This window comes from Theropithecus gelada, chromosome 7a (genome assembly GCF_003255815.1).
Source record: "Theropithecus gelada isolate Dixy chromosome 7a, Tgel_1.0, whole genome shotgun sequence".
In the NCBI taxonomy this organism is placed as follows: domain Eukaryota; kingdom Metazoa; phylum Chordata; class Mammalia; order Primates; family Cercopithecidae; genus Theropithecus; species Theropithecus gelada.
In genome coordinates this window covers 26,809,889-26,832,245 of record NC_037674.1, presented here as the reverse complement: position 1 = coordinate 26,832,245, position 22,357 = coordinate 26,809,889, and the positions used below count along the sequence as shown (strand labels likewise).

At 37.0% G+C, this 22,357-nt stretch overlaps 1 protein-coding gene across 3 annotated transcripts in view; it reads left to right on the top strand.

Annotated features, from left to right (window-relative positions):
- DMXL2 (Dmx like 2) overlaps positions 1-22,357 on the top strand; it is a 174,850-nt gene that overhangs the window by 93,446 nt on the left and 59,047 nt on the right. For 2 of the 3 annotated variants that reach the window (XM_025390578.1, XM_025390579.1), the window contains exons 14-17: positions 5,684-5,773; positions 8,280-8,397; positions 15,881-16,000; positions 20,152-20,379. In XM_025390578.1, coding sequence (XP_025246363.1) covers positions 5,684-5,773; positions 8,280-8,397; positions 15,881-16,000; positions 20,152-20,379 — 556 coding nt within the window. The remainder of the gene's footprint in view (positions 1-5,683; positions 5,774-8,279; positions 8,398-15,880; positions 16,001-20,151; positions 20,380-22,357) is intronic. The other variant, XM_025390580.1, reaches the window with a different exon arrangement.

The window sequence follows — 22,357 nt, the reverse complement described above, 5'->3', positions numbered from 1 at the left end:
CTTGTGGTAAAACCAACTTGATCGAAAGTGGGATTTCATAGTCTAGGAAAGGAGAGGAGCAGAGCTTAGTAGTTGCTTGAATATGGATATGAAAACAGAGGATTCTAAGGTTTCTAGTTTGTGACAGTTGTTCCAGTAGCTATGGCAAGATAGTTTTGAGGTATTAACAATGACTTAAATTTTGGACACATTGAATGTAAGGTGACCTTGGTTTTAGTTTCCTAAGTTTGGTTTGTTTGTTTGTTTATTTTTTGAGACAGAGTCTTGCTCTGTTGCCCAGGCTGGAGTGCAGTGGCATGATCTCGGCTCACTGCAACCTCTGCCTCCCAGGATCAAGCGATTCTTGTGCCTCAGCCTCCTGAGTAGCTGGGACTACAGGCGTGTGCCACCATGCCTGGCTAATTTTTGTATTTTTAGTAGATACGGGGTTCCACCATATTGGCCAGGCTGGTCTTGAACTCCAGACCTCAAGTGATCCGGCCGCCTCAGCCTTCCAAGTGCTAGGATTACAGGCATGAACCACTGTGCCCAGCCCCTAAGTTTAGTTTAGATACCTGTTTTACAGGCAATTGGAAATATTCCTAATGTTTCACATTAGGTACCAGTGCACATTTGGGATTTATTATTATAAAGACAGTACTTGAAGTCATTAGATCTCTAAAGGCATTAGTAATAGTTAATGTTCATAAATGTGACTGCCAGTCATCAAGAAGAGAGTTATGTTTAGTGAGCTGTTTATGAAGACAGGGATTAAGCTTTTTTAAAAAAATTCCATTTAAAATGTCAAAGATACAGTTGTTTTGGTGCCTAAAAAATAAGCTTTTGATTATCTTCACCCAGTGATGCTAGATTGGTGAGATCCATTCATTCAGGTATTTAGTGAGTACTTACTAAGGTATTCTACAAATAAATAAGGGAGAAGTTGTGTTGAAAGATAGGGTGGTATAGTGTGTGCTGCTATTAATAAAAACAAGCTTTTAAAGTAGGAATGATCTAAAGTGTAATTTGTTTTCACTCAGTAATTTATTTACTCAATCTTTAATTTTCATTGAGGACTCACTGTGCATAACCTATAGTACATGGAAGAATAAATATGCATATTGTACCAGGTGCTAATAGTGTTAAAATGAATAGAAGCAGTCCCTACTTTCAAGGATCTCGTATCTATAGAGTCATATAAATATGTACATATACTATGTAATAAGTGGTAAATTAGAAGAAAAGGCTGATTTCAGGATGTGAAATTCATTTAATTGGCCTCCACTTAAGCCAGCTCATTGGATTCATTGATGCTGTCCATTCCCTCTATAAAATATAGGATGGATGCTCATAGGGAGTAGTATACCAGACTTTGTTGATTCCACAAGTTGACTTGTAACCTTAACAATAATAATAGCTGGGAAAGTTACTTAACATGAAAAAAAAGTACTGCTGCTGCTGCTGCTGCTGCTGCTGCTGGCAAACTTTTATCTAGTGATTATTGTATGTCAGGCTCTCTTCTAAATGCTTTACATATATTAACTTACTTCACCTTCCTGGTAACCTTAAGAAAAATGTAATATTACTGTCCATACTTTAGAGGTAAGGACACTGAAGCATAGAGAAACGTAATTACTTGTCCCAGTTTAGTCAGCTAGCAATGGTAGAATCAGGATTCGAACCCAGGCAGCCTAGCTGTAGAGACCAAGCTCTTGCAACTTCTTGACTGTCTCTCAAGAGCCAGCTGTGTTTATTTTCAACCTTGTATATGTCAAGTTGCACAGATTAGTGTCATTCTATAACTTAATTATTATATAGATTGATGAAATGTGAGTATAAAAAATGTGAATGTTTTTATAAAAACAACAAGTGCTTTGGAAGCAATTTTGCTAAAAATCATTCTTTAATTAGACATGGTCAAAACAACTGTAAAAGATTCAGGAGGAAAATGTTTAAGAAAAACTGCACTCAAAGTACTTTGTAGGTGTCTTTATGTTTTTACTGCCATTTGTGTATTTATGTATGTATGTATGTATGTATTTATTTATTTTGAGTCCAAATGTTGCTCTGTCGTCCAGGCTGGAGTGCAGTGGCACAGTCTCGGCTCACTGCAACCTCTGCCTCCCGGGTTCAAACGATACTCCTGCCTCAGCTTCCCAAATAGCTGGGATTACAGGTGCGCACTGCCATGCCTGACTAATTTTTGTATTTTTAGTAGATACGGGGTTTTCACCATGTTGGCCAGGCTGGTTTCGAACTTTTGACCTCAGGTGATTCACCCAGCTTGGCCTCCCAAAGTGCTGGGATTACAGGCGTGAGCCACTGTGTCCAGCCTATTTCCATTTAAAGAACTGAAAAATACAGCCAAGGACTTACGGGGTGGCATACGCAAGAAAGACCTGTAATTCCCATTAGCAAGCCCATACTCCAAGGTCTTACTCAACACCAAAATATCAGTTATTTATATATGTTTATGTTTAAAATAAAATGTTTAAAGTATACATATTATTTTAAAAATGATTCTCTGGGTTAACTGACCTTGCTGAGTGATTTATCCTCTCTCTGTCCAATGCTGTCAGATAAGATGGCTTTTCCTATAGTTAGAAGCAACTCTTAATCCAGATTGTGGTGGTCAGGAAAGAATTTCTGGCGGAGATATCTGAGATGAGACTTACTGAATGGGTAAGACATGAAAGTGAAGGAGGAAAAGGATATTTCAGGTAGAGATAACAGCAACTAAAAATGCACAGAGGTATAAGAATATGCATAGTAAGCTGTAAGTAGTTTATTACAGCCATAGCATAGAATGTGAATGGCTGCTGGAAATAGCTGAGACTGGATAGGAAGTTAGAGGTTAGAGTGTGAAAAAATTTATATTGCTTTCCTTTATGATTTTGCTCTGCTTTCTCAAAGTCTGTTCTCAACACAGGAGTTAGAATGATGCCCTTAAAATGTAATTCAGGGCTGTGCGCGGTGGCTCATGCCTGTAATCCCAGCACTTTGGGAGGCTGAGGTGGGTGGATCACCTGAGGTCAAGAGTTCGAGACCAGCCTGGCCAACATGGTGAAACCCTGTCTCTACTAAAAATATAGAAATTAGCCAGGTGTGGTGGCATGCACCTGTAGTCCCAGCTACTCGGGAGGCTAAGACAGGAGAATCACTTGAACTCGGGAGGCGGAGGTTGCAGTGAGCCGAGACCATGCCATTGCATTTCAGCCTGGGAAACAAGAGTGAAACTCTGTCTGAAAAAAAAAAGAGACTTTGTCAAAACAAGATAAGCAAAGAAGGAGATTTTGAAAATATTATTAATGTGTTTGTTTCCATTAAAGCCAGAAAAATGAAACTATAATTCGTCAAATTTCTGGCATAAATAAATTTAAACTTAAAGTAATACGTGAGTTTTAATGCACCTACTTTTCAATTTTTGGCATTTTTCAGCTACTTTAATGTTCCAGAAAAATGTTAACTACAGCCAGGCGCAGTGGTATGCCTGTAATCCCAGTGCTTTGGGAGGCTGAGGTGGGAGGATTGCTTGAGGCCAAGAGTTTGAGACCAGCCTGAGCAACATAGTGAGACCCTGTCTCTACAAACAAATTAAAAAATTTGTCAGGCATGGTTGCGTGCATCTGTAGTCCTAATTACTTGGGAGGCTGAGGCAGGAGGACCACTTGAGCCTGGAAATTGGAGGCCAATAGAGCAAAAAACAAAAGAAAAATGTTAACCATTAAAAAAAATATATCAAAACACATATGTGCAGTTTTGATGCACATTAATGGCATCAGTATGGCTCATTAAGATACTATTGGGTTCTGTATGTAAATGTTGGATATTTTGCTCAGTATGGATTGTTTACATTAATTTTTATTTTAAAAATATTGCATTAAAATATTATTTTTCTTGATTATTGAATTTTTGAGCACTCTTTTAAATTTTGCACCCTGGGTGAATGCTTCACTTCATTCTAATTTCCAGTAGTGTCTTCCACTATAAAATGAGTTTCTTGTTGGAGGTGATGTTGAGTGAGATTCTGTAGAATTCTGGAATTCTGTAGTGTAGTGTTCAGAAAGTCTGTTAATTATAGTACTGGCAGAGAGTTGTGGGCAGGGAAAGCAGATCCTTAGCTGGAATACATATCTATTCCTGTGAGGGGATCTCAACCTTGGCTGCACATTGGCAGCACCTCAATCTCTGTAGGTGGGACCTTAGCATCATTGATTGTTAAAGCTCTCCAGGTGATTCAGTGTGCAGCCAAGATTGAGAACAAGTGATCTACAGCAGTACTACTTAAACTTTAGTATACACATGAATCCTGTGTAAGTCTCGTTAAAACACAGATGTCTTAGTTTCAGGGAGTAAGTATGCATTCATAAAAAACTTCCTGTCACTGCTGGTCCATTGACTACACTTTGAGTAGCAAAGCTTTGTGGTGTACTAGAAAAATTTCACTGTTTTCACCTCACCAACTATAGGCCACAGTTGAGTCCAGATTTGAATGAACAAACCCAGCAGACTGTTAACACCATTTCTTTTTCTTTTTTTTTTTTTTTATGGCGTCTCACCCTGTCGCCCAGGCTGGAGTGCAGTGGCGCAATCTCGGCTCACTGCAACCTCCGCCTCCCAGGTTCAGGTGATTCACTTGCCTCAGCCTCCTGAACAGCTGGGATTATAGGTGCCCTCCATCACTCCCCACTAATTTTTATATTTTTAATAGAGAGGGGTTCCACCATGTTGGCCAGGGTGGTCTCTAACTCCTGATCTCAGGTGATCCACCTGCCTCGGCCTCTCAAAGTGCTGGGATTACAGGGATGAACCACCGCGCCTGGCCCTGTTAACACCATTTCTAAATGTCTGAGCTAACACTTTAAATCATGAATCTTGGGTGAACATACCCATATCAATAAATTCAGCCCTACCTAACTACATATTTTTTTCTTTTGATCTAATAACCCTAGAATCCATTTTCTTAGATGCTCTCTGGAATCCTACTGATACAAATAAGAAAGTTTCTACAACTCCAGTATAAAGGCTGTTTTCTCCCCTACCTTGTACTTATATCTAGGCGAAGCTAGCCTCTAACCCCTCTCATTGGCCTTTTTGAGGTAGTGAAAAGTAGTAAAGGTGGGTGCTGAGGAGAATGGGCATTTCTTTCTGAGGCAACCGTTTCAGATGAAGTTACTGAAAGGTTTTTATGCAAGAGAAAGTCAGTTGGAACATAGGTGAGGAGGACTGTTCTTTTTAGCAGAAAGTTTTTGGGCTTTGGGGTTCCAAAGTTAGGCTTCATGTGTTAGTTCCTACATCCTTATCCCAAGACACAATCCCACTTCTTCTCAACCATTGCCCTTACCTTCAGTCTGGCAGGGTTGTACTTTTAAATGTCATTGCATGTCTGCAGACCACTCAGGCATTGGGCCAGATCTTTAGCCATGTCTGTCTTGGGCCTTAAGGCTGCAGAAATGAAGAAGATATGATGCCTTGAAGTTATATGCTATTTTTGTAAACACTATAGAGTTTTCTCTCTGCTTAGTTAACTTTAGAGTTAACATGAGAATGAGTATAGAAAGTTGAAATATTTCTTTGAATGTATCACATTGCATTGTCAATCAGTGACTATTTAGAGGGAGCCTTAAATGTCCAAGATACTGTATCATATTGACAATAGATTATAAGTTGTTGGCCATTAACATTTTGTGTTTTTTATTTACAGAAACTTATTGGAGAAGTGTTTAATATTGTGAGCCAACAGTCTACTGCTCGACCTGGCTGCATTATTGAACTCGATGCAATAACCAACCAAGTAAAAACATGCTTGTGAATTGGTGATATTATATACTTTATCCCATGATGTTTTATGTGTATATGATATATGTCATTCTCAGAATAATTTTCTTGTTTGTTATTAAATGCAGACAACTTCAGTTGATTCCCATAGTGAAAATCTACTAATGATTTAGGGATTATTTTTCTCCTTGGGAAACCAAGAACCATATATTCTCACTTATAAAGTGGGAGCTAAGCTATGAGTATGCAAAGGCATACAGAGCGATATAATGGACTTCAGAGACTCAGAAGCGGGAGGGTGGAAATGGAACTAGGGATTTAAAAAACCACGTTAGGTACAGTGTACACTACGTGAGTGATGGGTACACTAAAATCTCAGAATTCACTACTATATAGTTTATCCATGTAACAAGAAAACCACTTGTACCCCGAAAGCTATTTAAATAAAAATTTTTTAAAAAGGAATTATTCTTCTCCAGTTGAATTGTATTTGTAGCAAAGGAAATTTGGTTCAGTTAGAGAAACCATGACCCTGTTCTTGAAATGCTGAGAGAAAATACAGTGCAGCTGCATAGAGGATCGGGTTGTGGTTTCTCGTTTTATATTATTACTCTTTTCAACTCAGTAGAGGGTGACCTCAGCTTCAGAGTGTTTGCCTTGTTAGGCCCCATGTTGGGTACTTTTATGAGGTCCTTTAAAATGCAGGTGAAAGTCAGATCAAAGTGAACATATACTTTTTAATAACAGGTCCTTTGTGTAGTCAGTATTCCTCCCTAGCTACTACCTAGGAAATAAGGAGAACCCTTCTCCCTACAGGGAGATGTAAAACCCATTTTAGCCCTCAGGATATTTGTTTCTTTAGGACTATGTTTATGTATTAAGGGATAGAACTAACATTAATTCCAATTGTGAAAAGGTTTAGTTTGGTAAGGAAGCTACCAATAGTTTTAAACAAGGAAATGAAGAAAGAGCCAACTGTAGTTAAAAGCAAGTATAGAATTACATCATAAATTTTCTTTGGTGTTTTGCACTTTCTGTTGGGGAAAATGTAGTCATTTCTGCTAATATAGATAAAATACATCATCTCTTGATAGCAGAACTGGGGCTGCCAGACCCATATTGCTAATACCTCCTGGGAAATGCTTTTTAATCCCCAGTGCCCCACCTTTCTTCAGATTCAGCCTGTGATTTCTTTTTTCTACTCCATAGGGATGTAGAAGCATGGGTTGGCTTCCTTCCTACAGATAAGTTAATTTTTAATGGATTGGATGTTAAATTCATCCCCTACTTTAGCCTCCTTTGCACTGATTACCGTGGGATATTAATATAGCCTGCTCTCACAAAGCAGTCTTTTTACTTCATATTTGCTCAACATTTTCTCCCCTGCTCCTTGTGGCTATTTTTAACAGAAGGCCTGGTAAACTGTAAGCAATAATGAATGACAAAGTTTAAAGTTCTTTCTAGGTTTGTTCCCAGTGTGTTGTATGATTTCTATATCCATAAAGGTATCACCCTTCTCTTTACTTTCATTTATTCTTTGTCCCTTGGGAAGGTGACCTCCTAGACAATGAATGTGAAGAGATTTTTAATGTTTCTACCTATAGAAACACAAAATGCCCTATAACTTTCATAAAATTGTGTGGCCCAACCAAATATTGTAATCCTTTTATTTCTTTCTATTATGTAAAGAGGCAGGCTTTCCTTTATAAGATTATTGACTCCTCATCAAATGTCAAGATAATCATAGCTACTTCCCTTTCTTGAAATCTCTGGGGGTGCCATCTGATTGTCTTAATACACTTCCAAAATAAGCTTTTGTTTGGATGTAGCCTTTCCTTGAACTTCGGTTCACATTAAGGTTCTAAGTAGCCATTCGTGACAGTCTTAAAACGTGGTCATGGAGCATAGCAGTTGACAGTGATGTTTCATCCATCCTTTGAGGGGTTCTAGTTACTTATGTGTGAGTTTAATTCTCTAGAGATGTATCCTCCTGCTGGCTGTTACAGGATCCCTCGTAATTCCCACTAGACAGAGCTATTGGGATACTTTGAGGAGCTTTCTGGGTTTTGTTTTGTTTTTTGGTTCTCTGGTGGAATTAAAACTACAAGTTGTGTAGTAGTCTAGTGTGTCTTACATAGTTAGTGCAGCCCTCCCCAGTCAGTTGTGAATCTGATGCTTTCAGGCTCAAAGTGGTGAAGGTTGCTTAACTGCTCTTTAAATTTGGGTTTTTGTAGCTTCTTTTTTGTTTTTGTTTTTTTGAGAAGCAAACCAGTTGATTTGTTTCTGCTAGAGTTCTTCTATTCTGCTATTGGCTGTGACATCTTTGAAAGTAATTTTTCTCTGACCAGGATAGTTTTAATGATTTTTTTCTGTTGCTTTTTTTCTTTCTAATTAGTAGTAGTTAAAGAATAGAAATTGTTAGATATATATCTTCTGCATTAGCATTGGGGAGGTGATGGATGGGAGATGGGAGACAGAGAATTTCAAAGATAAAACCTCTTCATTTTTTTTCATATTTGTAGTGTGGCTCAAATACACAGTTACTTCATGTGTTTCAAGAAGACTTCATTATAGGATATAAACCACATAAAGAAGATATGGAGAAAAAGGAAACAGAAATATTTTTTCAGCCATCACAAGGTACTTTAAAAAAATAGTCTGCATTTGTTTACCTTCATGCTAAAAAAAAGATCTCTAAGCTTTCATTGAGTATGGATCTTCAAAAGTTATCACTCTCATAATTTTTGACAGATACACCAGTTAGTTCTGTCAAAATTGCTTGCTTGTAGATGAAGAGGGCATGTGGGTGAACATTACATTTTGCAAGACAGTTCACTGGTGATACAGACTTTTGCCAAGAAATGGTGTCTATGAACCTTAATTTGTTTTAAAAAGTAAGTTTAATTATTCAACTCTGTAAGTAAATTATTTTGATTGGTAGTTCCATTTGGTATCTCAAGGAAAACAGTTAATTTTATTATAGGTTTTAAAAAATTATCAGTAAATTGCTTCAGACCAATGATGAATATAAGATATAAGGTATCATGTTGTGTGGGACAGTAGAAACCTCATGGAAATAGTGAATGCAAGGTACCGTCTCACAGTTTTCCCCTTTGAAGTGTGGTATTTTTTCCTTTTTGTGAAAGTAAGTAGTTTAACCCTTTCAAAAACAAACAATATGATGTTTAGTTTAAGCTTTATAACTTAGCTTAAAATGTTACCTTCAGACATTAAACTATGTTTAAGTTTTTTAAATTGGCAAATAAAATTGTGTGTATATATATATAACTTCATAATTATAAAACCAACATGTTCTATTTGAAAAGCCATGTCTTTAAGAATTAAGTGTCTGTGTTAATATTTAGTTTACAAAGGGTTTTAGATAATTAATTTCATTTGGTTACAAATTGTGAATATCCAGATGGACATATTTAATTTTCTTAGTGTAGTTTTCATCACAAAATTATGTATAGCATCTAAGGAAACTGTTTCTATGTAATTTGTGCAGATAATTTCCTTTGCTTTAGTGGAAAATCAGATTGAGGTCCTGTATTCTAAGAAGCTTAGCTCAAACATCTTTGCACTCGCCAGACTAGTAACTTGTTTTTCTTTCATACCTCTTTCTTCATACACAAAACTTTTCTTATTTATGTTATTCAATTATGTTCAGTTTTATTTCACTATCATTATAACAGCAGTACTTCTTTACAGATTTAAAATTTACTTTTCTGTAGTATCTTACCTTTGCCTGGGTTAATCTTTTTAATATGGTTTCCAACAAATGTAGCTGCCATTTATCATGTTATTTCTAACAGGAAAGATACGCCAACTTACCAGAATTCAATGCTTATATAAAGTTGGTACTTTTCTTTATAATATTTTAATTGACTTGCATTAAAAATTTTCTTTATTTCTCGCTTTTGGTATTTGTTATGCCACTGCTAAATCAGGCCAAAAGATTTCCTCAATGCTTTCTTGGTTTTCCTTTAGTTTTTGTGTGAAGTTTCTCTTTCTTCCTGATTTTATAGCTGTGTTCTTAAAGGACTTGTGTAGGTTTCTCTTCTTCTCTGCTTCTGCTTTATTTTGTACTTTCTAAGTTTTAATTAAAAGTTTATTACTCTCTTAGTTAAGAAAAATGCCAAAAATAGACAAAATTAAGTGCATAATTAAGTGAACCTCCATATTTGAATTATAACGTAGGTTAAAGATTTTATCACACTTGCTTTGTCTACACAATTTTTCTTTCTTTTTCCCCCCTGAAATTTTTTTGTTCCCCCGAGACAGAGTCTTGCTCTGTTGCCCAGGCTGGAGTGCAGTGGCATCATCTCAGCTTACTGTAACCTCCACCTCCCAGGTTCAAGCAATTCTCCTGCCTCAGCCTCCCAAGCCGCTGGGATTACAGGCGTGTGCCACCACACCTGGCTAATTTTTTTGTGTTATTACTAGAGTCGGAGTTTTACTCCGTTGGCCAGGTTGGTCTTGAACTCCTGACCTCAAGTGATCAGCCCACCTTGGCTCCCAAAGTGCTGGGATTACAGGTGTGAGCCACTGTGCCTGGCCCCCCTGAAATATTTTAAAGCAAATCCACCTGCAGTGTTGTTTCACTTCCATATGCATTTCTAAAAATAACTCCCTTACATATTTGCTATTATCAAATTGATAAAATAATAAAATTCCTCAGAATCATGCAATAACTACTCCCATTCTTCATTGAATTGTCAAAAAGTTGAGGTTTTTGTTTATGTGTTTTTGTTTGAATCTATATCCAAACAAGGTTTACATATTGTGTTTTCACTGTCTATTAAGAAGAGTATTTTAATCTAAAGTGATACCTTATATACACCCTCATTATGCCACTAACTTTAGAGCAAGGTTTTTTTTTTTTTTTTTAAGTTTTTTTTTTTTTTTTTTTTTGAGACGGAGTCTCGCTCTGTTGCCCAGGCTGGAGTGCAGTGGCCGGATCTCAGCTCACTGCAAGCTCTGCCTCCCGGGTTCCCACCATTCTCCTGCCTCAGCCTCCTGAGTAGCTGGGACTACAGGCGCCTGCCACCTCGCCCGGCTATTTTTTTGTATTTTTTTTTTTTTAGTACAGACGGGGTTTCACTGTGTTAGCCAGGATGGTCTCGATCTCCTGACCTTGTGATCCGCCCGTCTCGGCCTCCCAAAGTGCTGGGATTACAGGCTTGAGCCACCGCGCCCGGCCAATTTTTTTTTTTTTAATTATTTTTTTATTATGCTTTAAGTTCTGGGATACATGTGCAGGTTTGTTATATAGGTAAACACGTGCTGTGGTGGTTTGCTGCACCCATGAACCCATCATCTACATTAGATATTTCTCCTAATGCTATCCCTTCCCTAGGTCCCCCACCCCCCGACAGGCCCTAGTGTGTGATGTGCCCTTCCCTGTGTCCATATGTTCTCATTGTTCAACTCCCACTTACGAGTGAGAACAAGCAGTGTTTGGTTTTCTGTTCCTGTGTTAGTTTGCTGAGAATGATGGTTTCCAGCTTCATCCATGTCCCTTCAAAGGACATGAACTGATCCTTTTTTATGGCTGCATGGTATTCCGTGGTGTATATGTGCCACATTTTCTTTATCCAATCTATCATTGATGGTCATTTGGGTTGGTTCCAAGTCTTTGCTATTGTGAACAGTGCCGCAATAAACATACATGTGCATGTGTCTTTGTAGTAGAATGATTTATAATCCTTTGGGTATATACCCACTAATGGGATGGCTGGGTCAAATGGTATTTCTGGTTCTAGATCCTTGAGGGATTGCCACACTGTTTTCCACAATGGTTGAACTAATTTATACTCCCACCAACAATGTAAAAGCGTTCCTATTTCTCCACATCCTCTCCAGCATCTGTTGTTTCCTGACTATTTAGTGATTGCCATCCTAACTGACGTGAGATGGTATCTCATTGTGGTTTTGATTTGCATTTCTTTAATGACCAGTGGTTATGAGCATTTTTTCATATGTTTGTTGGCCGCATAAATGTCTTCTTTTGAGAAGTGTCTGTTCATATCCTTTGCCCACTTTTTGATGGGGTTGTTTTTTTCTTGTAAATTTGTTTAAGTTCTTTATAGATTCTGGATATTAGCCCTTTGTCAGGTGGATAGATTGCAAAAATTTTCTCCCATTCTGTAGGTTGCCTGTTTACTCTGATGATAGTTTCTTTTGCTGTGCAGAAGCTCTTTAGTTTTTGTTGCCATTGCTTTTGGTGTTGTAGTCATGAAGTCTTTGTCCATGCCTATGTCCTAAATGGTATTGCCTAGGTTTTCTTCTAGGGTTTTTATGGTTTTAGGTCTGATGTTTAAGTCTTCAATCCATCTTGAGTTAATTTTTGTATAAGGTGTAAGGAAGGAGTCCAGTTTCAGTTTTCTGCATATGGCAAGTCAGTTTTCCCAACACCATTTATTAAATAGGAAATCCTTTCCCCATTTCTTGTTTTTGTCAGGTTTGTAAAAGATCAGATGGTGGTAGATGTGTGGTGTTATTTCTGAGGCCTCTATTCTGTTCCATTGGTCTATATATCCGTTTTGGTACCAGTAGCATGCTGTTTTGGTTACTGTAGCCTTGCAGTATAGTTCGAAGTCAGGTAGTATAATGCCTCCAGCTTTGTTCTTTTTGCTTAGGATTGTCTTGGCTATGTGAGCTCTTTTTTTGGTTCCATATGAAATTTAAAGAGTTTTTTTTCTAATTCTGTGAGGAAAGTCAATGGTAACTTGATGGGGATAGCATTGAATCTATAAATTACTTTTTCACGATATTGATTTTTCTTATCCATGAGCATAGAATGTTTTTCCATTTGTTTATGTCCTCTCATTTCCTTGAGCAGTGGTTTGTAGTTCTCCTTGAAGAGGTCCCTCACATCCCTTGTAAGTTGGATTCCTAGGTATTTTATTCTCATTATAGCAATTGTGAATGGGAGTTCACTCATGATTTGGCTCTCTGTTTGTCTGTTATTGGTGTATAGGAATGCTTGTGATTGTTGCACATTGATTTTGTATCCTGAGACTGCTGAAGTTGCTTATCAGCTTAAGGAGATTTTGGGCTGAGACGATTGGGTTTTGTAAATATACAATCATGTCATCTGCAAACAGAGACAATTTGACTTCTTCTCTTCCTATTTGAATACCCTTTATTGCTTTCTCTTGCCTGATTGCCCTGGCCAGAACTTTCAATACCATATTGAATAGGAGTGGTGAGATAGGGCATCCTGGTCTTGTGCTGGTTTTCAAAGGGAATACTTCCAGCTTTTGCCTATTCAGTATGATATTGGCTGTGGGTTTGTCATAAATAGCTCTTATTATTTTGAGATAAGTTTCATTAATACCTAGTTTATTGAGAGGTTTTAGCATGAGGGGCTGTTGAGTTTTATCAGAGGCCATTTCTGTATTTGTTGAGATAATCATGTGGTTTTTGTCATTGGTTCTGTTTACATGATGGAATACATTTATTGATTTGCGTATGTTGAACCAGCCTTGCATCCCAGGGATGAAGCCAACTTGATCGTGGTGGATAAGCTTTTTGATGTGTTGCTGGATTTGGTTTGCCAGTATTTCATTGAGGATTTTTGCATCCATGTTCATCAGGGATATTGGCCTGAAATTTTCTTTTTTTGTTGTGTCTCTGCCAGGTTTTGGTATCAGGATGATGCTGGCCATATAAAATGAGTTAGGGAGGAGTCCCTCTTTTTCTATTGATTGGAATAGTTTCAGAAGGAATGGTACCAGCTCATCTTTGTACCTCTGGTAGAATTCGGCTGTGAATCTGTCTGGTCCTGGGCTTTTCTTGGTTGATAGGCTATTAATTACTGCCTCAATTACAGAACTTGTTATTGGTCTATTTGGGGATTTCAATTCTTCCTGATTTAGTCTTGGGAGGGTTTATATGTCTAGGAATTTATCCATTTCTTCTAGATTTTCTCGTTTATTTGCATAGAGGTGTTTATAGTATTCTCTGATGGTAGTTTGTATTTCTGTGGGATCAGTGGTGATATCCCCTTTATCATTTTTCATTGTGTCTGTTTTATTCTTCTCTTTTTTTTTCTTTATTAGTTTGGCTAGCGGTCTATCTATTTTGTTAATCTTTTCAAAAAACCGGTTCCTGGATTCATTGATTTTTTGAAAGGTTTTTTTGTGTCTCTATCTCCTTTAGTTCTAGGGCAAGGTTTTTTTTTTTTTAAAGGAGTTTCTCTGACTACTTACTTGTGATGTTGTTTAAACTTTTTCTTGTCTACTGTATTTCCTGTAAAGTGCAAGTTAGCTCTGTAGACTTGATTAGATCTGGGTTCAACATTCTAGGTGATGCAGTACTTCATATGTATCATACCAGAAAAAAAATAATATTCAGATATCTCACTTTTAGTCATATTAAGAGTCAGAAGATTCAATTGGTGGTGTCATTGTAGTTTGACAGCAGTCTTTATCTCATGGCTTCTTCCATTGAATATTATTGATCTTACACTAGTTCATTAAGGATTGAAAAATTATGATTTTCCAATTTTATCAGTTCTCATTTATTTATTAGCTGGAAAACGTCTGTAAATAGAAGCATTTCTTTATCTACTGGGGCCAGTGGATTACTTTGAAAAACAGTTCTTTTTGGAAAGGGTTTAAGTGCTTAATTCTTTCCATTTAATTGACAGTTTCAGAATGAGGAGTCTGTGCGCTGGTTATCTCCAGCTACTACTGTTGAATTTGTTGTTGTTGTTGTTGTTTGGATTTCTTTGTCTTTTAGGTATCAATATGAACTCATTTTAAGAAAACTCTTTAATGAACAATAATATACATACGAGAAGTACTCATATAACTCAATGGATTTTTATCTATGTAGGATATTTCAATCAGTTGCAATCATTTTTTAAATGCCTACATAGTCCTATATTAGGCTAGTAAGTACCATTTGAAGTAGGTCCTGAGTCCTTTTGACATAACCTCATTATTGTAATAGTTTACTTTCTTTCAGGCATAAGATTTTCCTGGGTTTATCTTGTAGCTGTCCTTTGCAAGAATGGAATCATCCTTCCAAACTGTTCCTTTTTAAAAAATTATTATTATACTTTAAGTTCTGGGATACATGTGCAGAACATGCAGGTTTGTTACATAGGTATACACGTGCCATGGTAGTTTGCTGCACCCGTCAACCCATCATCTACATTAGGTGTTTCTCCGAATGCTCTCCCCTCCCTAGCTCCCTACTCCTCAACAGGCCCCGATATGTTATGTTCCCCTCCCTGTGTCCATGTGTTCCCATTGTTCAACTCCCACTTATGAGTGAGAACATGCAGTGCCAAACTGTTTCTTTTAATGGAAATGGTTAGAGGCCACAATTTTAACTCTAGCAGCGCTCATTGCCAATAAGTTGTCATGAGTTTTCATTATTAAGGAAAGCTTTTATTATCCTGCATAGATCTCATTTTCAGTTATGAAGACTATAATTGTCAACAGGGAAAATTATACATACAAGTAATGTCTTTTCTTTAAAAAATGCGTGAAATTTCTACAAAATTTCTTCTTTACCCTACCACTACTCCTTCTCCCACAACTTAAGTTTTTTTAAATGCTGTTTTCATACAAGAAAGCAGGTTGAATATTGTATTATTTCCTTTTAATTGCCAGTTCTCCAAATAAGGAGTAAGTGGCCCAGTTACTCCAGGGGCATCCTGTGAGGCCGGCTTGAGCTTTTGTATGCTCAGCACCCCGCTTACTTCCCTTCTCTCCTCCTTCCATTCTTCTTCTGCTGCTTTCCTTTCCTTTCCTTTCTTTTTTATGTAGCCTCTTTTGGTATTTGTGTAAACTCCTAGTTTGTAATAGGATAAATATATTTTAACAAATTGTATTCAGTTTTATTCTTTGATGCTCAAAGTGTCCCCTCTTTGACCAGTAGATATCCTTTCATATTAGCTTTTGTGTACTTTTGACGTAACTTCGTTAGTCCTTGATAGCTATCTAACTTTTGGCACAAAAATTATATAAAACTCCTCCTAAAGGTCTTTCTTGCCTTTTCTTCCCAACTTCCATGCATATCAAGAGGTGGTGGTAGCTTTTAAAAAGTGTTTTTTTAACCCTATAAAAACATACTAATTTAAATATCCTTTTCCTTTGAATAATAGGATACCGCCCACCACCATTTTCAGAAAAGTTCTTTCTAGTAGTAATTGAGAAGGACAGCAATAATAACTCTATTCTGCATATGTGGCACCTTCATCTTAAATCTGTACAGGCATGTTTAGGTAAGTAATTATAGTTTCATACAGAGATGATACATAATAAATTCATTTGGTTAATTCTGTAAAATGAAGTTCCAGTAAACTGTAAATTGAGTTGCTGAATTATGTCTCTTCTAAACTTTTAATTACAAGGTCATAAATCATTAATGAAACTGGTTAATCCTAAAAACTAGCCTATGGGCACATTAGACATATTGAAAAAAAAAGTAAAAGCTTGATTTATTTTTTTCAGTGAATATTTATTGAGTGCACATTATGACTGTTCTAGATGTCCATAGAACTAATATTGTACTTTTTTGTTAATACACATTCCCATGCAATACACTGTACATCATCAGCTTTATCATCATTAAAAGAAGCAGAATTGGCCAGGCGTGGTGGCTCATGCCTGTAATCCCAGCACTTTGGGAGGCCGAGGCAGGCAGATCAAGACCATCCTGGCTAACATGGTGAAACCCCATCTCTACTAAAAATACAAAAAATTAGCCAGGCGTGATGGCGGGCACCTGTAGTCCCAGCTGCTCAGGAGACTGAAGCAGGAGGATGGCATGAACCTGGAAGGTGGAGGTTGCAGTGAGCTGAGATTGTGCCACTGCACTTCAGCCTGAGCGACAGAGCAAGATTCCGTCTCAAAAAAAAAAAAAAAAAAAAAGCAGAATTGCTGTTTGATAAAATATAATTGAGTGCCTGAGGCTTATGAGCAGAACTGTTTTTGTAGAACATTAAGAAATACAGGTTGGGCATGATGGCTCATGCCTATAATCCCAGCACTTTGGGAGGCTAAGGCAGGATGATCGCTTGAGCCTAGGAATTCAAGATCAGCCTGGGCAATATAGTGAGACTTCATCTCTACAAAAAAATAAAGAATTAGTCATATATAGTGGCGTGTGCCTATACTTGGGAGGCTGAGATGAGAGGATTGCTTGAGCCCTTGAGGCAGAGGCTGCAATAAGCCGAGACTGCACCACTGCACTCCAGCCTAGGTGACAAAGTGAGACCCTGTCTCAAAAAAAAAAAGAAAAAAAAAAAAAAAAGAAATGCAATTGTGATTAAAAAATTATTTCAGCCATTCTTTTGCTGTACACATTTAGATTAATCTCTAAACAAATTGGGAAATCTGTAGTATGAAGCAAAGAAATTGATCATAGTTTTTTTAAAAAACAAACTTTTACTTTTTGAGAGATAATTGTTAAAATGAAGAACTACATGGATAGCCATATCACATTGAATCTGCTTTAAACTGTTAACTCAAAATATTTGAGTTGTAATAGTTTATTATTTCTTGTAATTATATTAGTTGATTTTATACAACTTCTTATACAACATTTAATACAGTGAAAGAATAATTTGTACTTTTTTGTTCACATGTATTATACATTATCACATAACTTTGTAGGTAGCAGTTCTAACTGGGCCATGAATTGGCATTAGAAAAGCCAAAGTATTTGACAGAACCTTTACCTTCACCTAGTTGAGCCTAATCTTCTTGAGGCACCAGGTATTTAAAAATTCTTTCAAAGCCTTTGGAGTTAATTTTTTGCATTATATGTTGTTTGACAGAAATGCAAGAGAAGGGATCTAAAACCAGTTCATCAGGAAGAGATTCACCCAGCAGAGAATATAGTAATTTCTAGAATTTGGCACAGAGATAGAAGTGACTCTGAAGAGATTTATAGAGGTAGTAACAGATCCTTGTGGGAGGACAGGAACTGTGTGATTTTGTTTGTCCCCACTGTTTATGAGGTGTGTGTCTCACTAAAGCCAGGGTTAGAGTTGAGTTGCTTGCCTACACTGTTTGTGACAGCAGTAGGTCACAGACAATGAGATTACAGTAGAGGCAAATAATTTACTCTTCTTAGCTGTGATAGAAAGCATCCATCTTTTTGTTCTAATCTTTGCTGCAGATTTAACAGTGTATCCTGCCATTCACATTTAATGCTTAAATTTACCACAGTAGTGAATATCCTGTTAGAGGATAAATGATTGGTTTAAATTTTGTTAGAGAAGGGAACATGTTGAGTACCTTCTGCGTGCCAGGTACTGAGATTGGTGCTTTATATATGTGAGATAGACATTATACCCAGTTTATTAATGGAGTAAGGGTAAGTAACTTGAGCAAGACCCATTATGTAGTTTGTCACAGAACCAAGTTTCAAAATCAGGCCTTGGTGACTCTAAAGTCTTTGCTTTTTTTTTTCTGCTCTTATTTTCTTTCTTAGCATGAGATATATGTTAGAAAATAGCATGCTTTACAGGAAGAGAAATGATGTAGTTTTAACCTTATTTTGCTGGTGAAAAAGTAGCCAGAGGTGGTGAAGTGCCTGGCCTAAGGAAACACATCTCATTAGTGATAGAGCCAGGAGTGGGACTCCTGTATTCTGACTATGGATTCAAGTTTGTAGTCTCATTTCATTTTACAAAAAATTTTTTTTCATATTTCTTACTTATTGGCCTACCAGTATAAGATAGATTGACATGTTTAACAGAAACAAAAGAGGATTGATTATTATTTATTAGATATTCTGGTGCTCCTTGAGATGTACAAGGCAATAACATATCATCCCTGCCTTTAGTGAATTTGTGGTCCAATGGAGAGAGACAGATACACAAATAAATAAATAAATATAATATAGAGTATCTCTTATATGTCACAGAAGAACAGATAACTGAATCTTAGAGATTTATACTCACTGGAAGTTCTTTGGAAGATCAAGTCAATATGGCTTACAAAGGCAGTCAACTAATATTGTCTTAAATTTTCTTACAACTTTTACTTTTTGTGTTTATTCTTGAAATCATTCTCTGATTTGAGTACTTGATAGGAGGCTGCTAGTGTAACGTCTTCTTTGCCCCTAGCTAATTATATGGCCTCAGGAAAATCACTAAACTCTCTAAGTTTAAATTTCTTAATCTAAAAGTGAGGCAGTACATTGCTATTTCTTAAAGTTTGGTTCATGATCCATCTGTTTCAAAAACACCTGGGCTGCTTTACTGAGATCTACCCCATATCATCTAAATCAGTGTCTCTGTGGTTAGGCCTAGGAATTTGCATGTTAACAAATTCCTCAAGCTTTTAATGTGTTTTAAAGGTTGTAAGCACTGGACTGTGTAAGGGGTTTCTTGTAGCTTTTACATGTTGTGATTCTTCCCTATCAGTCTCCCCATGATAGAACTGATGCTAAGAAAGAGTAAAATTGTAAAAAACAAAACAAAACAAAACAAAACAAAACAAAAAAGCTTATCAGAGTAACTAAGCAAAAGTTTGAAAATTGACCTTGTCTCCAAAGTAATTTTTAAAAAAAATTTTATTGATGCATAATAATTATACATACTTATGGGGTACATGTGATGTTTTTATACATGGATAGAATATGTAATGATCATATCAGGGTATTTAGGATATTCATTACTTTGAAGTTTATTGTTTCTTCAGGTTGGGAACATTTCAGATCTTCTAGCTCTTTTGAAATATGTATTGTTGTTAACTGTAGTCATTCTACTGTGCTATCAAACAATAGAACTTATTTCTTCTGTCTAACTTTTTGTTTGTACCTATTAAACAGTCTCTTCACCCACCTCACAACCCTTCCCATTCTCTCTTCACCCACCCCACAACCCTTCCCATTCTCTGGTGTCTGTTATTCTATTATCTACCTCCGTGAGATCCACTTTCTTAGCTCTCATATGTGAGGGAAAGAACAGGTGATATTTGTATTTCTGTGCCTGGCTTGTTTCACTTAACATAGTGACCTTTGGTTTCCAACTGTGTTGCTGCAAGTGACAGGATTTCATTCTTGTTTATAGCTGAATAGTATTCCATTGTGTATATACCACATTTTCTTTATCCGTGTATTCACTGATGGATACTTGGGTTGATTTTATGTCTTGGCTGTTGTGTATAGTGCTACAATAAATGTAGGGGTGCAGTTATCCATTTGATACACTGATTTCCTTTCCTTTGGATAAACACCTAGTAGTGAGATTGCTGAGTCATATGGTCATTCTATTTTAAAGAGTTCTCTTTTCTCTGTATGCTCACCTCCAAAATACTTTTAAGAAGCTATGTTTCTTAAATAATAACGAACTAATATTCTAGCTCATATTTATAGTAATGATATACATACATTTTGTAATATTATAATTTATTTTTAAAGCTAAAGCTTCAGAAGGTGCTTCCTCTGAGAGTCTACTTTCAGTCCCTGGACAGAAGAATGTGGATTCTTCTCCAGAAACCTCTCCTAGTGTGAGCCCCATGCCACATTCTTCATCAATTGCCAATCTTCAAACTGCCAGTAAACTTATTCTGAGTTCTAGACTGGTGTATAGCCAACCCCTTGATCTCCCAGAATCAGTTGAAGTAATAAGAGCAACTCCTTCAGCAGGTAAGGTCATTTTAAGACTGCACAGTGGTAGCTCATAGTGATAAAATGTATAAACTCTTTAGTAGATAAAATACATGAACTCTTCTGAAATATGTGCTATGTTGACATTAAAATAAATATTTATTTTCTTTTAATGATATGTCTAGATGTTTAGAAACATGTCTTTATTAGAAATAATTTCCTGACTGGGTGCAGTGGCTCACTTCTGTAATCCCAGCACCTTGGGAGGCTGAGGTGGGTGGATCACTTGAGGTCAGTAGTTCGAGACTACCCTGGCTAACATGGTGAAACCTTGTCTCTACTAAGAATACAAAAATTAGTTGGGCATGGTGGCATGCACCTGTAATCCCAGCTACTTGGGAAGCTGAGGCAGGAGAATCGCTTGAACTTGAGAGGCGGAGGTTGCAGTGAGCCGACATTGCACTCCAGCCTGGGTGGGCAACAGAGCGAGACTATACACACACATACACACACACACACAAATTTCCTGTGATAAATGTAATCAGCTTGACAGAAAATAGTGTAAATTTTTACTATTTTGTGTGGTTTTTTTTGAGATGGAGTCTTGCTCTGTTGCCTAGGCTGGAGTGCAGTGGTGCTATCTTGGCTCACTGCAAGCTCCCCTCCTGGGTTCACACCCATTCTCCTGCCTCAGCCTCCCAAATAACTGGGACTGCAGAAGCCTGCCACCGTGCCCGGCTAATTTTTTTGTATTTTTAGTAGAGACGGGGTTTCACCATGTTAGCCAGGATGGTCTCGATCTCCTGACCTCGTGATCCACCCGCCTCAGCCTCCCAAAGTGCTGGGATTACAGGCGTGAGCCACCACGCCCGGCCAAAATAGTGTAAATATTTTAATGTGAGATGTCTTGCCTATACTTTGGAATATCATGATAGTAAAAATTTTAAAGAACAAATTCATTTGTAAACCACTGAGGCTTTTTTTTTTTTTTAAATTAAGACTTTTCATTCACATTGTGGTAATCATATCTCACTTTTATTAAGAATGTTTGAACAAGGGTTGGCAGATACTCTGAGGAAAAATGTAGGATAAAAGATTATAGTTTGGCTGGTCTGGAATGATACCGACTTTAGCAAGATAGATAAGATATTTGGAGGGCAAGACTGGCAACTGTATTTAAAGTGATCTGCTACTTGTAGAATTTTAATTGGGGAGTTTCTAGAATAGTGTTTTTTGGAAACCAAAACTGGAGGTTCAGGGCTGTTAATATTACTGGTGGATGATACTCAGTAAGGGTGTTTTCTCATTCATCCCTAAGACAGGTTTGCATTTACAGTTGGAAAGATCATATTGAGAAGAGTGTATTCTGGGCTTTTGTGGCTGGTGCAGATCTAGGCCAGTTTGTTAATCTTTCAAAATATTTGAAAGGTTTGGGTTATACTCAAGTTTATTGGCGTTCATGATAATAAATTATATTTTACAGAGGCCTTATAAAATGTCTTATTTGACAATAATATTCTAGGGGAAACAGTAACTGATCCCAGTTGTTTAGATGGAACAGGCTCAGATGATTAATTAAGTAGCTTTCCCACTGTTAATGAAATTATTGATGGATTGAAACTCAAATACAGATCTTCTGACCTCAGATCTTAATCTGTATATCCCCTTGTCTTACAGTTGACAACAGATGTACCTTGTTAGTCTTTGGCAGTCAGGAATAGATAAGAGGGTTCTGGTTCAGTGCTAAGAGAGGATGAATTAAACTTGGTAGAATGGGTAAGATCTATTGGTCTGTTTTGCTGTCTGAAACAAAATTTACCACCTGGGGTCTGGATTATTTGAGGGAGGGTTAGGGGCATTTGAAAGGCAAATTGTAAAGCTCAGTTAAGTATTCATAATGAAAATGATTAAATATATAGTATGAAAGTCTAGGGAGGCATGTTGTGAAGGTAAATGTAAATAATAGAAACACATTAAGGGTTGACTTATTTCAGTGCTTTTGAGTTTTATTTTAATT